Source organism: Anolis carolinensis, chromosome 6 (assembly GCF_035594765.1).
Source record: "Anolis carolinensis isolate JA03-04 chromosome 6, rAnoCar3.1.pri, whole genome shotgun sequence".
NCBI classification, from domain to species: domain Eukaryota; kingdom Metazoa; phylum Chordata; class Lepidosauria; order Squamata; family Dactyloidae; genus Anolis; species Anolis carolinensis.
Window position 1 is genome coordinate 91656925 of NC_085846.1, and position 16547 is coordinate 91673471.

General features: G+C 40.6%; 1 protein-coding gene across 2 annotated transcripts in view; it reads left to right on the forward strand.

Annotated features, from left to right (window-relative positions):
• The first annotated feature begins 5441 nt into the window (after nucleotides 1-5441).
• slc25a13 (solute carrier family 25 member 13) overlaps nucleotides 5442-16547 on the forward strand; it is a 131841-nt gene continuing 120735 nt past the window's right edge. The window contains exons 1-2 of one of the 2 annotated variants that reach the window (XM_008112555.3): nucleotides 5442-5572; nucleotides 11093-11107. In XM_008112555.3, coding sequence (XP_008110762.2) covers nucleotides 5561-5572; nucleotides 11093-11107 — 27 coding nt within the window. In that variant the 5' untranslated portion in view covers nucleotides 5442-5560. The remainder of the gene's footprint in view (nucleotides 5573-11092; nucleotides 11108-16547) is intronic. The other variant, XM_003222119.4, reaches the window with a different exon arrangement.

Genomic DNA, 16547 nt, shown 5'->3' on the forward strand with positions numbered 1-16547 from the left:
AGATTGTCACCAGAGAAGTCGTGGAAGCCCATCCTCACTTGCGAAGGCTGAAGAACGCCTTACCTGCTTTCCGTCCAGATGTGGACATTGCCCTTCTGCTTGGTGCGGACTGTCCGAACTTGTTCTATGTGAACGACCAAGTTAAGGGACCTCCAGGAGTGCCCATTGCTCAGCTGCTACCACTAGGCTGGACAGTTACAGGCCCAGTGTGCATAAATAGGATGCACCCTCCATCGTCGGTGGGCACTCGTCAAGCGCACGTGCTTCAAGGCAGTCGCCCCACACTAATGCATAGCTGTTTGAGTCATATCTCGGTCTATTGTCAGGGGATAACACCAGAGTATTCTTCCATCTTTGAAGTCTCCGAAAGGGATGAAACTACAGCGCTTTCCAAAGATGAACAGAGGTTTTTAGAGATCATGAACTCTCAAGTTTCCCGGAGTCCAGAGGGAAATTGGATAGCCCCTCTGCCTTTTAAAGCAGAAAAACCCACTTTGCCAAACAACAGGCATGTGGCAGAAAATAGACTCTGGTCACTGAAGAAGATGACCACAGAAATCAAGATGGGCCAAAGATCTTGCCTGGAACCACACCGTTTTGAACGTTTTTCGGAGTGGCACAGTCTTCTTAGAGCAGTTGCTAGGCTTATACATCGTTTAGCTTGCAAAGATAGTGAGCCTTTACAGGTCCAGGATATGATAAAGGCTAAGAGCGTCATATTCAAGTCAGTGCAGAGATCTGTTTTCAAGCAGGAAATAGCTAGGCTAGAGCAAGGGCTCAACATCCCTAATCAAAGTCTTCTAAATGAGTTAAACCCATTTCTAGACAAGGAGGGTATTTTGAGAGTTGGAGGAAGGTTAGCCAAAGCTAAACTCAAGGTGTGCATAAAAAACCCCATCATCATACCCCCTAATAGTCACACTGCATTGCTGCTCGTTCGGCATCACCATGAAAGGATCCATCATCAGGGTAGAACTCTAACTGAGGCAGCCCTTAGAAATGAAGGTCTGTGGGTAGTTAATGCCAAAAGGTTGGTCAACAGTTGTATTTTCAAATGTGTTAAATGCAGGCGCCTTAGGCGAAACTGTCAAAGTCAGTTAATGGCAGAACTACCTCAGGATAGGACTTTGACAGACCCACCCTTTTCCCATGTGGGAATCGATGTGTTTGGTCCTTGGGAAATTGTTACCAGAAAAACCAGGGGTGGTGTTGTAAATAACAAGAGGTGGGCAGTTTTGTTTACTTGTTTAGTAATACGAGCTGTCCATATAGAAGTCATAGAAGGAATGGACACTTCATCATTTTTAAACGCATTGAAAAGGTTCATAGCCCTCAGAGGGCCAATTAAGTCAATTCGGTCGGACTGTGGCACCAATTTTGTAGGTGCGACCAAAGAACTCAATTGTGTGTCTAGGTTTGGGAGAGACCCAAAGGTTCAGAACTTTACGAATACTGAACAAATTATGTGGACTTTCAATGTTCCCCACGCCTCCCATATGGGTGTTTGGGAGAGGATGATTGGTATTAGTCGCAAAATCCTTAATGCCATGTTTTTGAGTCATAGGTCATTGACGCATGATGTTTTGGTGACACTTATGGCGGAAGCTACCGCAATTATCAACAACCGGCCGCTGGTTCCCCTTACCAGTGACCCTGAGAATTTACAACCACTGACTCCTGCACTTATTTTGACACAAAAGGTGCCAGGATGGAAGGACATCATGTTGCCAGTTCCGGACGGAACTCACCGTGCCCTGTGGAAACAGGTGCAGTCCTTGGCCAACCACTTTTGGAAAAGGTGGAAAGCTGAGTACTTAAGCCAGCTTCAAGCTAGAAGAATCTGGCAAAGCCCACAGGACAACATTGAGGTTAACAACGTTGTGTTGTTAAAGGACAAAGACTTGCCCCGCCATGCGTAGCCCATGGGCATTGTATTAAAGACCTTTCCTTGCCCGGACGGTAAGGTCAGGAAAGTTCAATTAAAGACTTGCAACAGAGACAAAGTGTCCATTTTGGACAGACCAATTAGTGACCTCGTGTTGCTTATTGGAGATGTTTAAAGTTCTAGTGTTTGTATTGTCATATGTGCAAATGTGTTTGTATTTTGGGGTGGTAAATTCCCACATCCTGGGAATTTAAGCGGGGAGTGTTCCGTCCCCCAGGACGATGGTTTGCCTTACCTATTGGTCGTTTGTTTGTTTTCCCTCCTTTGCATTTTGTTTCAGCCTCTGGCTGCAAAAGCCCAGGAAAAGTGGCTTGGAGTCTGCAAGAGCTGGCTGCAGTTTTCTTTGCAATGATTGGTCAAAGAGTACAACATCTTAGGACCGCCCTTTTTTACCAGGGTCTAGTCTCCATTTTGGAGCCTCATTTTGGCTATAGTCTTCCAACGTGCTGCAGCTGTGCAAAGCTAACTGGGACAAATCATCCTCAAAACCAGGCCAATCTAAGCCTATCCAAATTAGATAAGTATTGAATTATACTGATCTGGAATAGGAAATCTAGTTAGAGGAGCAGGGTTATTCCGTCGCTTCTAGAACTAACCTTTGCTGTAAAGATAGGGAAGGAAAGAGTTTCTCCTTCTAATATAGACAGCGTGATTAGGGTATAGTGGTTTTATAATCACCTTTGCCTTCTGGAACCAGGGATAATTCCGCAACTAAAACCTATAGAAATTTGTTTCATTTTCTGTAACTTTAAGATCTGTGCCAGGTTTACAACCTTGTATGAATAAACATCCTTTTTTTTGAAGTTTTCCAGACTCAGTCGTTCAATATTTTTAGGACAGCTTATAGGGATTTGCAGTTCGCCCGGATAAAGGACGGCACGTTTCAGCTTTATAGTTTTTTTATTGTCTGGCGGACGGCACAGTACATGTTGTGATTTCTATTTTTAACTATTGTATGCTGCTTTTAATCCCACCCATGGGAGAAAAGTGGAATAAAAATAAATAATAATTTGCTTTGAACTGGTTTATATGAGCCTCCACTGCCACATAATCCAGTTCAAAGCAGACAATCTGGATTTTGTATGGTAGTGTTGAAGGGGCCCCAGTGGCTGAGGTAGGATTTGAAACCTGGTCTCCAGAGTTTAAAGCACTATACCACAATTAAGTTACCAAACTGTCCTATTCAAAGCTATCACACTACGAAATAAATCACAGTGCATTCAGTGGAGATAACACAAGAGAAATGGTTTTAGGAATGCCGCCTGCAACTGGTTCCAAGCACATGTATGAACTGACTAGTGCAGGGGTCCTCAAACTTTTAAAGCAGAGGGCCGGTCCACCATCCTTCAGACTGTTGAAGGGCCAAATTATCATTTGAAAAAAAAGAAAAAAGAAAATATTCCTATGCACACTGCACATATCTTATTTGTAGTGCAAAACAACAACAATAACAATGAAAGACCAATACAATATTTAAAAATGAAAATAATTTTAACCAACATAAACCTATCAGGATTTCAATAGGAAGTGTGGGCCTGCTTCTGACCAATGAGATAGTCAGGTTAATTAGGATTGTTGTTGTTGTTGTTGTGTGTCTTCAAGTCATTTCAGACTTTGGGCAAGCCTAAGTCCAAAATTATTTATTTATTCATTTACTACATTTATATCCCACCCTTCTCACCCTGAAGTGAACTCAGAGCAGCTGTATGTACATACAATATATTATATTATTAGCATAGCACAATATTAGCATTATATATTACTATATTGAACTATACAACTATACTATAATATTATATGTAATATATAACATATAATTAATATTATTAAATGGTATTATTACTAATATTATATTGTATAATATGATAATATTATCAATAACATATGTATATACAATATATTATATTATTAAAACTGATATAAAATATTATATTATAAATGTGGGTGGGGGCCAGGTAAATGACCTTGGAGGGCCACATCCGGCCCCCGGGCCTTAGTTTGGGGACCCCTGGACTAGTGCCTTATTCAACAGTTCTGCATTTCTCAAATATTTCATTGCGTGACTCAGCCAGGAAACAGCCAAATCACATGTCATGGCTCACAGTCTGAACAAGCACTGGATTAACCTGATCCCTCCTTCTCCAAACCTCCGATTAAACAGCAAAAAGCTCCAAATAAAGGAATTAGGCAGAAATCAAACCGGTATTTACTTGAGAAAAGGTTAGGTAATGGTTTTCCCTTGACGTTAAATCCAGTTGTGACCGACTCTGGGGGTTGGTGCTCGTCTCCATTTCTAAGCCGAAGAGCCGGCATTGTCCGTAGGCACCTCCAAGGTCATGTGGCCGGCATGACCTTCCCGCCGGAGCTGTACCTATTGATCTACTCACATTTGCATGTTTTCGAACTGCTAGGTTGGCAGGAGCTTGGGCTAACAGCAGGCGCTCATTCCGCTCCCGGGATTTGAACCTGGGACCTTTTGGTCCGCAAGTTCAGCAGTTCAGCGCTTTAACACACTGTGCCACCAGGGGCCCAACTTGAGAAAAAACCCACTGAAATGAGTTATAACTTTATTTTTGTATCCCGCCTCCATCTCCCCAGAGAGACTTGGGGCAGCTCACATGGGGACAAGCCCGACCAACACAGTTAAAATAGAGTATACAATTAATAAAAACATCATAATAACAAAATAGACAACATATACAAATAACATAGCAGATTCCCCTTCTGAACAGTTTTGTAGGGCAAAGGAGGGAGGGATGAAAGTACAGTAGAGTCTCACTTATCCAACGTTCTGGATTATCCAACGCATTTTTGTAGTCAATGTTTTCAATATATCGTGATATTTTGGTGCTAAATTCATAAACACAGTAATTACTACATAGCATTACTGCGTATTGAACTACTTTTTCTGCCAAATTTGTTGTCTAACATGATGTTTTGCTGCTTCATTTGTAAAATCATAACCTAATTTGATGTTTAATAGGCTTTTCCTTAATGCCTCCTTATTATCCAACATACTCGCTTATCCAACATTCTGCCGGCCAGTTTATGTGAGACTCTACTGTATTGTTAGGTTGCTGTGAGTTTTCCGGGCTGTATGGCCATGTTCCAGAAGCATTTTTTCCTGACGTCTCACCCACATCTATGGCAAGCATTCTCAGAGGTTGTGAAGTCTATTGGAAACTAGGCCAGTGAGGTTTATCTATCTGTAGAAGCTCTGAGGGGGGAAAGGAAGGGGCCTGAGGTGTTAGGAATGGCGGGAGCTGAAGTCCAAAACACCTGAAGAGAAGGCCCAGGTTGGCTCCTGCCTGATGCAGATGGACAGCGCGGGGAGGCATTCCTCCTCTGAGCGCGCGCGCCCCCCCGCGCCGGGACTGATCACGCGCGCGCTCCAGCTGGCTCCGTCTCCTAACACGCGGGAAGCAGCAGGGAGGGAGGCAGGGAGAAAGAGGAAAGGTTGGCCCCAGCCAATAGGCGAAGAGCGTTGGCCCGTCCTCCCGCGCTGATTGGCTGCTCTGCGAGGACGCCGCTTGCCGCCTCCGCTCGCTTCTTCCAAGTGGGAGGGGGGACAAAAAAGAAAATAAAAGGGGGGCCGGGGCTGCGCCGAGGTAAAGCATGGCTGCCAAGGTAAGTCTCAGGCCTTGGAGCGAAGACACGCACGCGCTTCCCAGACGGTTCCCTGGTTATCCCCTTATCCGGGTCCTGCGTTGGAAGGCTTTCCGCTTTGACCTAGGGCCTGTCCTTGAGGCCACCTGGGAGACTCTCCCTCCCTCCCTCTAGGCTTCCAAGGGCAGTGACGTCCCAAAGGGAGCGTGACATCACAAAAGGAGGTTCAGACTCTTGTGCTGGGGGTGCAGCTCATCTGTGGAATGGATGCAGTTGGACCTCAACTTTAACTGCCATGGCTCCCTGCTATGGAATCCTGGGAGTTGTAGTCTCACAGAGTCCTTAGGCTTCTCTGGCCAAGAGTGCTGGTGCTTCACCAAATTATAAATCCCATTATAGCACTGAGCCTTGGCAATTAAAGTGGGGGCCAAACTGCATTCATTCTTATAGTGACAGCATCACATGGGGTGACACCAAAAATTACTGCCATAACAGTGTTTCAGCAGAGTCCTTAGGCTTCTCTGGCCAAGAGTGCTGGTGCTTCACCAAACTACAAATCCCATTATTCCATAGTACTGAGCCCTGGCAGGTAAAGTGGGGTCAAATTGCATTCATTCTATAGAGGGGGTGACACTAAAAATGACTGTCCATAACAGTGTTTCAAGGAGCCCCAGTAGCGAAGTGTGTTAAAGCACTGAGCTGCTGAATTTGCAGACCGAAAGGTCCCAGGTTCAAACCCCGGGAGCGGCATGAGTGGCCGCTGTTAGCTCCAGCTTCTGCCAACCTAGCGGTGCGAAAACATGCCAATGTGAGTAGATCAATAGGTACTGCTCCGGCGGGAAGCAGTCATGCTTCATGCAGTCATGCCGGCCACATGACCTTGGAGGTGTCTACGGACAACGCCGGCTCTTCAGCTTAGAAATGGAGATGAGCACCAACCCCCAGAGTCAGACATGACTGGACTTAACGTCAGGGGAAACCTTTACCTTTACCTTAACAGTGTTTCAGCAGAAACGTATTATTATTATTACTAGTAGTAAAATAAAACTATCCCTGTAGTTGGATATATTATACCACAGAAAACATTGTTCCTAAAGTCAGCTTTACATCTACAGGTTGAGCATCCCTTAGTCAGGAATTCCAAAATAAGCCAAACTTGTCCATATGGGAGGCTGAAGGCGAATCTATACCAGGCATGGGTAAACTTTGGCCCTCTGGGTGTTTTGGACTTCAGCTCCCACAATTCCGAACAACCCATGCCTGATCTATACAGTAGAATGAATGCAGTTTAACACCGCTTTAACTGCCATGGCTCAATGCTATGGAATCCTGGGGGTTGTAGTTTTACAAGACTTTTAGCTTTTTCTGCCCAATGGTGCTTGAGCCTCACCAAAATACAATCCCACGATTCCATAGCACTGAGCCATTGCAGTTGAAGGAGTGTCAAACCGCATTCATTCTACAGTGTATATACATCCAATGACACTTTTGCTTTCTGATTCAAAAAACCGAGAGTGAGGGTATATCTATATTGTAAAATCAATGCAGTTTGACCCCACTTTAGCTGACATGGCTCAGTGCTATGGATCTGGGAATTGTAGCTTAGTACGTCACCATTGTGGAGCCCCTGGTGGTGCAGCGGATTAAACCAGTGAGCTGCTGAACTTGTTGACCGAAAGGTCGGCAGTTTGAATCCGGGAAGCAGGGTGAGATCCCCCCTGGTAGCCCCAGCTTCTGCCAACCTAGCAGTTCGAAAACATGCAATTGGTACCGCTCCGGCAGGAAGGTAATGGTGCGCCATATAGTCATGCCGGCCACTTGACCTCAGAGTTGTCTACGGACAACACCAGCTCTTTGGCTTAGAAATGGAAATGAGCACCAACCCCCAGAGTCAGACATGACTGGACTTAATGTCAGGAGAAAACCTTTACCTTGTACAGCACCAGCACTTTTGTTCTCTACACAAAATTATTTTAAAATGCCTTGCAGGTTAAGGGGATAACAAAGCATATATGAAACATAAATGCATTTCATGTTAGACTTCAGTCCCATCTTCAAGATAGCGCCTTATGTATGTACATTGAAATATAAATATTCCCCCATAACTCAAACATTCACAAGATGCACTTCTGGACTCCAGCATTCTAGATAAAGGATACTCAACCAATATATCCATAAGACTAAAACTCTATGCTAGCTTACTTTTTATGTTTTCTAATTTGCATGCACTCCTGTCAGAGCTGCTATTGTTCTCCAATGGCAGTGGTGCTTTGCAAGGCGTGGTTGGTCTACAGCAGAGCTTTACCAACTGTGTGTCATAACACATTAGTGTGTCAGTTGCAGTGTTTTGGTGTGTCACGCAAATGTAATGCGAAACCTCTGAGTCTATGTGAAATAAGCAATACATCATACATTTTTAACAATATAAATGAAAGGTTTTCATGAGATATGCTGTATCCCCATACATTTCATTATTACAATTTATATGCAGTATGTGTCTATATTTTAATAGGGGGTTGGTTTAACCTCTGGTTTACTGGTAAAACTCAATTCCTGTGTCGCAAAATGATGCATGTCTAAAAAGTGTTATCTCCAGCATCAGATGGTTGAAAAGTTCTGTTTTACCAGCATGTGCTGCTGTTGTCATTGCTGCTGGGTTTGCCATAGTGGTTGATTTGGTCAACTATTCTGGTATTTTGGCTACAATATTTTAATATGGTCTAGTAAGGGAGGAGATCCATGGGGTTGACACTATGAGTTACTACACTGGGTGACACCGAATATAATGGTGCCACTTATCAAGAGGGAGAGAGACTTTCAGTGGGGCTCAGTGCTTTCTCTCCTTCTTCACCAAGGCAGTATTTTTGGCTGTAACAAATGCTTTCTTGCTCAACGGAAAAGCTGACAGCAAGCTTGACCTCTTGTCAATTCTCTTCTCCTATTGAATCTTCTCAGTGGTTCAGCAAGGCTGAGAATGAACAATATGTGGCCTTGCAGATACTATGGGGCAGCAAAATTTAGCAGCCCTCTTTACTTACTGTACTGGTTAGGAATCATGGGAGTTGCAGTTCAACATCACTTGGGGATTTGACTCTCCAGGTGTTCGAGGGTAACTCCAGAGCTTGTGGAACCAATGACCCCGTCTGCACTGCTATATAAGCCCATTTCTGAATCCAGATTCTCTGCTTTGAACTGAATTATATGTCAGTGTAGAATCATATAATTCAGTTCAAAGCAGATAACCTGCATTCAGAAATTGGATTATATAGCAATATACATCCAGAGAGTGGTGAGCTGCAGTCCAGCAACATCTGGAGGGTTGTGTGTCACCAGACCCAAATCGTTTTCCGCAGCACTTGCCGATCAGTACTAGGAAGTCAAGCAGCAGTCCTTGAAGACTGCAAAATGTCTCAATCGTTTCTTTTTTCATCTATCAGTGGTTCCCAAACTGTAGTCCTCTAGCTGTTTTTGACTTCAGCTCCCCAAAGCCCTACCCATCCAGCTTGCAAAACACTCAGGGAAGTTCAAACATTCGAAAGACCAGATTTTGGGGAAAGCGGGTGTAGACCCTCTATTTGTGGGTTCATGCTTCCCTAAGCATGGAGGTTGAATCTTAGCTATTGGAACCAAGAATCACATAATTGAAAGGGTCATTTAGTGCAGTCCCTTGCTGGGCAAGAGCCATTAAACAATCTGTCTTGATAACTTGGAAAAATGTGCTTTCCTTTGATAAAATCAAGAGTATTGCATCAGTGCTTTAAAAAAGCTGTTTTTAGACTTGTTCCAAGAAGCCATAATTTCTATAGTTGTTTATTGGACTTAACAGTGGGACCAAACTGTTGCTCAAAGTAAATCTTGTTTTGAACCATAGTTCTGTGTTTTCTTAAGTTGAAGGGATCCAATGTAAGTTTAAGGTTGTTATAAAATAGAGATAGAGAACCTATAGTCCTACAGAAATCATGGCACTCTCCACCATCCTCAGTAAGCAGGATCAACAGCAAGAGGCAGTGGAAGCTGGAAAAGCCAGAGCTTCTCCACTCCCAACCAATATTACCTGCAATTTGTTCAGTTTACAGTACATTGTATGCATGGCTCAGAAACTGGCTCTCTATTTCCCAAGGTATAAATTCACACCTTGTACACTTACCATATATACATAATTCATGTGCCTCCATTGGAATAGATTATGCTTTACAAAATAACTTGACTGTTCCCACTGTAGTGCCTCATACAGTTCAAAGAGCTGAGAGTGACACAAAGGTTGCTTTTATGTAGGGACTTTGGTTTGAACGCTGGTAGTCACCTGACTTTCTCTGACCGTTTTCCAAGTTTGAATATTAGTAGCTAAAAGCTGGTTGTTAATGAAAACGAAAAGTGTTTGAAAGGTACTGTGGAAAAAGCAAATTTCTGATCATATCCTCATTATAAGGTGATGATGGGTTGTTAAAACACTTTACCAAGAATACCTCAGGTGTCCAAAGGCCTTATTTCTTTTTCTGGGGAAAAACTGCATGTAGTAGTTTCTTCCTTCTCCTTCTCTTCTTCCTCTTGCTTACATAATATGTGCATATGGCAACTTCTCTCCCTTTAAAGACAGGTACGTAAGTCAGACCTCCCTAATTTTTTTTGAGAAGTAGGATTTGAACCTAATCTTTTATATCCCATTGTATTATTAGGTGAGGGCTTAGATAGATAGAGGGTGTTATTTATTTTAAAACTGCTTCTACCTTTTCAGGTGGATGTTTTACATTGTTTTGCTATAAGTATTCTATATTGACTGCTTAGTTACATTTGAATAATGAAACAATTTTTGTGGGCTTGATTTTGCCCCCCTAATAAACAAACAAACTTGCTTCTTTCTTGGGCAAGTAACAGCAAGAGAAGGAAGTCCATTCAGTTGACAGGGGGGCCATCTGTGAATGATGTTTACACTTCACTTCCAGATACAAGGCTGTGCAAGAAATTGTTAAGGGGTTCTGCTTGTGACTGTCACAGAATAGCAACTCATTGTTGGCATGAAGCAGAAATGTCCGCCCATACCCCAATCATCATTAGGACAATCTCATTTGATGCCAGGGTGTCAATAGTGCCGCAATCATTACTACATGAGAATCGTGAATATGGAATATTACGGATGTGTAGCTTGGTCATGCATCTACTGGTACTTAATGTCTCTCATTTCTAACAGTGGAATTGTATTTCGATGTTGACCTTTTATAATTATTCAGGCGAAATTTTGTTATTGCTTAGTGCCATGAATGGAAATTGATTATTTGAAATCCAGGCAGTGTTTTCCTTAGGAAAGTCTGAAACTGAATCAACTAAATAATTAATTTGCAGCATAAATTACAAAACTAAACTGAAATGACTGGACACAAATAGTTTGATTGTGTGGTATAGTAGATATTTAATGATGTATGTAAACCTGAAACTTCAGGAGTTTAGACTAAAGTTCAGATATGTTTGGAGATTTAAACTAGGTTTGTGTATTGATTCTCCTTTGATACAGTCTGTTAATATTTATGTCTTTTCCCACTCCAGCCAGACAATGGATTGGTGAGTCAGTATTATGCTTTGTGTATTCTCGCTCTGCAAGAATCCTGCATGACTGCCTGTGTTCATTCATTTTTGTATACCTCTGGCCTGATGTAATCCTTTGCATCCTGTTTTGCTTTTCTTTATATGATAAAACTATAAAACTCTTGGCTGTTGATTGTGGAAGATGTAGTCCAACACATCTCAAGGGTACCAGATTGAATAGGACTCATTTTACCCTTTGCTTAGCTTGTTACAGGAAATCAATCTCTAAAAGGATTTTTGGATATGGCTTGCCAGCTTTTTTTCAGAAACCCCAATAAAAGAAAACTTACCTCTAGTCCAGGGATGAGAAATGTATAGTCTGCAGAATGCATGTGACCCTTGGTGGAATCCAGTTTGGTCCTTGGGACCTTCGTAGACCTCTGTGTGTCCCGGCATCACGCACAAATTTTTAATGACACTCTTCCTCCAGTTTTTCATTCCCAGTTACTCTGGGACACAAAAAATATCAATTAATTGGGTATCTAAAAATAACAGAAGCAACAATTGACCCTGGTCAATAAAGGATTTGGTTCTAAAACACTGTAAGACACTAGTTTGTAGAAGACCATTGAGTGCTGTTGCATGTAAATGTACAATAAATGTAATTTGTGTCTTGCTTACTTGTCAATTGTGTTGATGTACTTTGACTTTTGAACTGTACAGAAAGGACTGTTTTACATTGAAAGAGGAATAAGTGAACCCCTTTTAGATGGAAACACTCCATCAAAGAATAGATTTACAGGCATGACTTTATATCACCCAAAGCTTAGAAAAGTTAAGATTTTGGACTGCAGCTGATTTAAAATATAGCATGTTGTCCTGAATGTAATTGTTATTTCTAGCTAACGTGGCATAAGTGGCATTTTTGTAAGGGTTGACTTCCAAAGCTGCCACTGATTCAGTGTACCTAGTCTAGTTGGGATTACCAATTGTATTTTGCCCCTGTTATTTCAAAATGACCTCTAAACGCATGAAGCCAGCTTCCTTTCTAGGCAATTTTGTTGTCTTAAATGTCAGAGTCTTGTCATGGTTTAATTGGCAATATTTTGGATACTCTGTGTGTGTTTCAGAGCAATAGATTTTTTTATTAGTTGTAAAAACAGATTAGTTTTTACAACTAATCTTGCTGGGCTTTTGTTCTTTTTGGGGAAGGCGGATACCTTTTCTTAAATGTGAGCATTACATGGTCATTTTGCACCATGTCCTGAACTGTGTAGCATTAAAAAGTGCTTCTTCTGCCCACATCTTAACAATAGAATGTCACTAAGATAATTGTATTAAAGCAAGAGGCCTAATTGGGTTCAGGCCATGATCTGCAGCTCTCTTAGTAGCCTAATGTCTAATCCTGTCAAGGTCCTGGAGGAGTCAGTTAAGAGATTAAGCACTTAGCACACTGGAATCCTCATGTGGAAGTATAATATCTGCATTGATTTTAATGGCATATAAATGAGGGTTGTTGGCCAAAGGGAACTTAATGGGTTGGGATATTTTAGGTACTTTTGTATGTTAAGTTTTAAAACCTCCTTTACAATTATTCTGTAATTTAACGGTTTTTAAACATGCATATTTCTCCCACATTTCGTTCTGTGTATCTAATAGCATCCGTAGCATAAAAAACATGCTTTTAACGGTCTTTATTAAAATTTAATTGCAGAGAATTTGAGGAAAGCAGTTTGTTCTTTGCTTTTTTGTTTTGTTTTTAATTTTTTGAAATGTAATCACAGATATAATAATACCAAATTCAGTAACAATTTCATAATACAAACATAATGTTTTTCTCTATATTTTCTTAACATTGCCGATTCCACATTCATCTCCCATCTGTGTCCCCCACCCTCAAGGAACACTACTTTCTTTTATTCAAATACGATTTTAGTTGCTCAATTGTGGAGAGAGTATGGTTCAGTTTTTTATATTTTCCTTTTGCTTTTACTCTATCAGTCATCTCCATTTCAGATCCCAATTCTTTTTGATTCAGCCTGATGTGTATTTGGTTCTTTTTTCAAGGATATAATCCTGGAGCACAAAACCCACTAAATATTCAAACCATCTTTGATTTCCCACTTTCCATGTTCTTTCCAGCCCAAGGCCATGGTTGCTTGGGCGACAACTGTCATGTATTTCTGCCCAATCTTTAACGTTTTCGCTCCTATCTACTTTCTGAGTGAAGAATTCTTTTTATCAATTCCAGTTTATTCCGTATTAACTCTTTAATTTCTTTATCTTGTTATACAATTTTTGTACTTTATCACATTCCCACCACATATGCATGTAGGAGCCAATTTCTCAACATCTGTGCCAACATAATTTTGTGGTTGATTTAGTTATGCGAGCTAATTTAATTGAGGTTCTATACCATTTAGTCAGTATTTTCCTTTGTGCTTCTCTAGTCCTTATGTGATTGATCTTTTTAATTGAATTGATCCAGTGTTCAATGTCTGACTCGTTACTATTCAGGTCCTCTTTTCATATCTTGGGCAATATTTGTTTCATTTTATATTGTTTTCCAAGTACAGTAGAGTCTCACTTATCCAACACTTATCCAACGTTCTGGATTATCTAACGCATTTTTGTAGTCAATGTTTTCAATACATCATGATATTTTGGTGCTAAATTCGTAAATACAGTAATTACTACATAGCATTACTGTGTATTAAACTACTTTTTCTGTCAAATTTGTTGTATAACATGATGTTTTGGTGCTTAATTTATAAAATCATAACCTAATTTAATGTTTAATAGGCTTTTCCTTAATCTCTCCTTATTATCCAACATATTCGCTTATCCAACATTCTGCCGGCCCGTTTACATTGGATAAGCGATACTCTAATGTAATTTCTTGTATATGAAACCCATCAGACCTTTCTCCTTTTCTAATTTCCACTTTAAAATTTGGTGAACATTTTGTACCCTGCCTTATGCTGCAGGGAGAGGCAGGTAATACATTTATTATTATTTTATTACTACTACTACTAATAATAATAACAATAATAATAGAGGGTATAGGAGATGTGGAGTTAATAAAACCTGCAGATATGCCAACAATAATGTGAAATATGGAAAAAATACTGATCTGCATTGCAGTCTACATTATAAAACTTTGCCCAACTTGGTGCCCACTTAAAGTGGGCTAGAATTCCCATTATTTCAAACCACTGTTGGTTTATAGAGTACACCAGATAGGGGTAGATTATATTAATGAAAACTAGGGAAAGTAATCTTTTGGGACTGTATTCAGTTCTGGGAGTTTTGGTACAAAAATGCATCATAGTCTGAATGTAATTAGCTATATATTGAATTTTGGGTTATGGAATATGAGATTTCACTTCTAAAAAGCCAATTCCAAGTTTTAAAAAACCCATAATGGATAAATAATTCAGTTGAATGCTTGCCAGGCAGTCAGAGGGAATCAAGTGACAGTTTGTCTTCTCCTGGCCAGAGAGTGTGCAGCTTTCCATATTGGGGAAGAAAAAAAATCTGCTTAATGCATCACAAATTTTTAAATGATGGATGAGGAAGAACATCTTCCTTCATGGACAAGTTCACATCTGCGCATATTAGGAATCGCTTACTTAAACGAATATATTCAGGCTCAACTGCCCTTTCTTTATCAGGGTGTCTGAGGAAGTATGTTGAGTTGGCAATTATGCCAAGATGGATATGTTTGGCTGCATTTTACTTTCTCTGTGAAAGTGAGTGAGCATTCAGTGGCAAATGGGCTTGCAATGATATTGCCTTGTTCACTGTGCAGTCATTAGCTGCCTGTGAATATGACCAAGTGCTTCATACATTAGAACGGAAATATTTGAGTAGTATCTATAAAATAATTACAACTAAAATGGGTTTTGTGGCATCGTTAAAAACAAACAGATCTAGTCTAGCATTCATTTCCATGGATTATAGTCCCCTTTCTAAGAAACAGGACGTACAAGCCTCGGGTATGCATGTGCATTTGTGTGTTTGTATGGCTACAACATCCACACACATCTATGATTTTAATATTGTACTTTATGCATCTGAAAGCTCATATGCCACAAGACAGCTTTTGTTTGTTACTTTAGCCATATTGGAACTGATTAGAAAACTTATGCTGTAAGGATTAATTTTGGAGAAGAATATGATGCGGGAAATGCAGAGTCTGCCAGCCTTTGTGCACTTTCTGTATCGGATCGAAACAGAATACAGTAGCTATATGTCTGGTTATAAAGTAAGTATCCCATGGCACAGGATACGCACTAATGGTAGACCCTATCCCTCAGATCCATAAGCATTAATGGGCAATGCTGATTTCTTTGTGGTATGTTAGTTCTCTCACAGAAGTTTAAATTGTGATCCAGGTAGTGTAATCTTGCACTTGTATCCCACCCAGGTTTTCACACAATTTCTCATCTTACGCCTGTCTGCCAAAAAGAAAATTACTTAAGGAGGATAAGACAAAAGTGGCAACAATGTGCTTCTTGATTTCTGTCCAGGAATTCCACAGAATGCTTTAATTGCCTACCTTGGTATAGGACCAAATCTTTTATTGTCTTCTAAATGTTGAAGTTTTAATTGTTGTTACTTTTACTAGTATATTTATTTGTACCCGACTTTACCCCCAGTGTGGGACCTAAACAAACATAGTTAAACAGTTAAAAATGAACATCACACAAAATCATTTAAACCAAATTAAGAACAACAAATAAAAGTCCAACACTTTGTACAAGACCTGTTTCTCCTTGGGGAATCTGGTTGCAGGAAAATAGTAAGAAAGGTTCCTGTCTAACTTCTCTGGGAAGGGAATTCAAAATCTTGGGAATAGCCACTAAGAAGATCATCTTCTCTGTTTCCCTGAGGTTGGTTGGACAGAGTGCAGAGCATCACCAGAAGAATTCATAACAAGAGTATAATCCTTGAGATAACTGCAGCTGAACTGTATAAGTCATCACTCTCGATTATCCTGACTGGGAATGATGGTCAATGCAACCTGACAGTGGTTGGATGGCTTTAAGTTGCCATTTTCTTCCTAATAGAAAGGAGACTGATAATCTTGCTTGGGACTAGGTGCCATTAGGAAATGATCAATAGCTGCAGAACTCATGATTTGCATGCAGAAGAGTCAACATTCACTCCTTGACATCTTTATTCATAAAGCAAAACATTTATATGGGAAATGTTTGTCTGAGAACCTGAAGAACTGTTTCCGGTCTGACAGATTCTTCAAATTAGATGCAGTGACACAATATTTGATTACATCAAGGGTGGGTAGCCTATGGGCCCCATATGTTTCTGTGATACCCAGTTTTTACAGTACTGTGTTTCTTTGGCAGGCTGCTAAAAACCTAGCAGTCCACTCATTTGCAGGGTTTCTGTGTAATCTGGGGAAACCCTATTATAATTAACATTCTATGCTTGTTTCAAGGGCATTTCCTAGGTT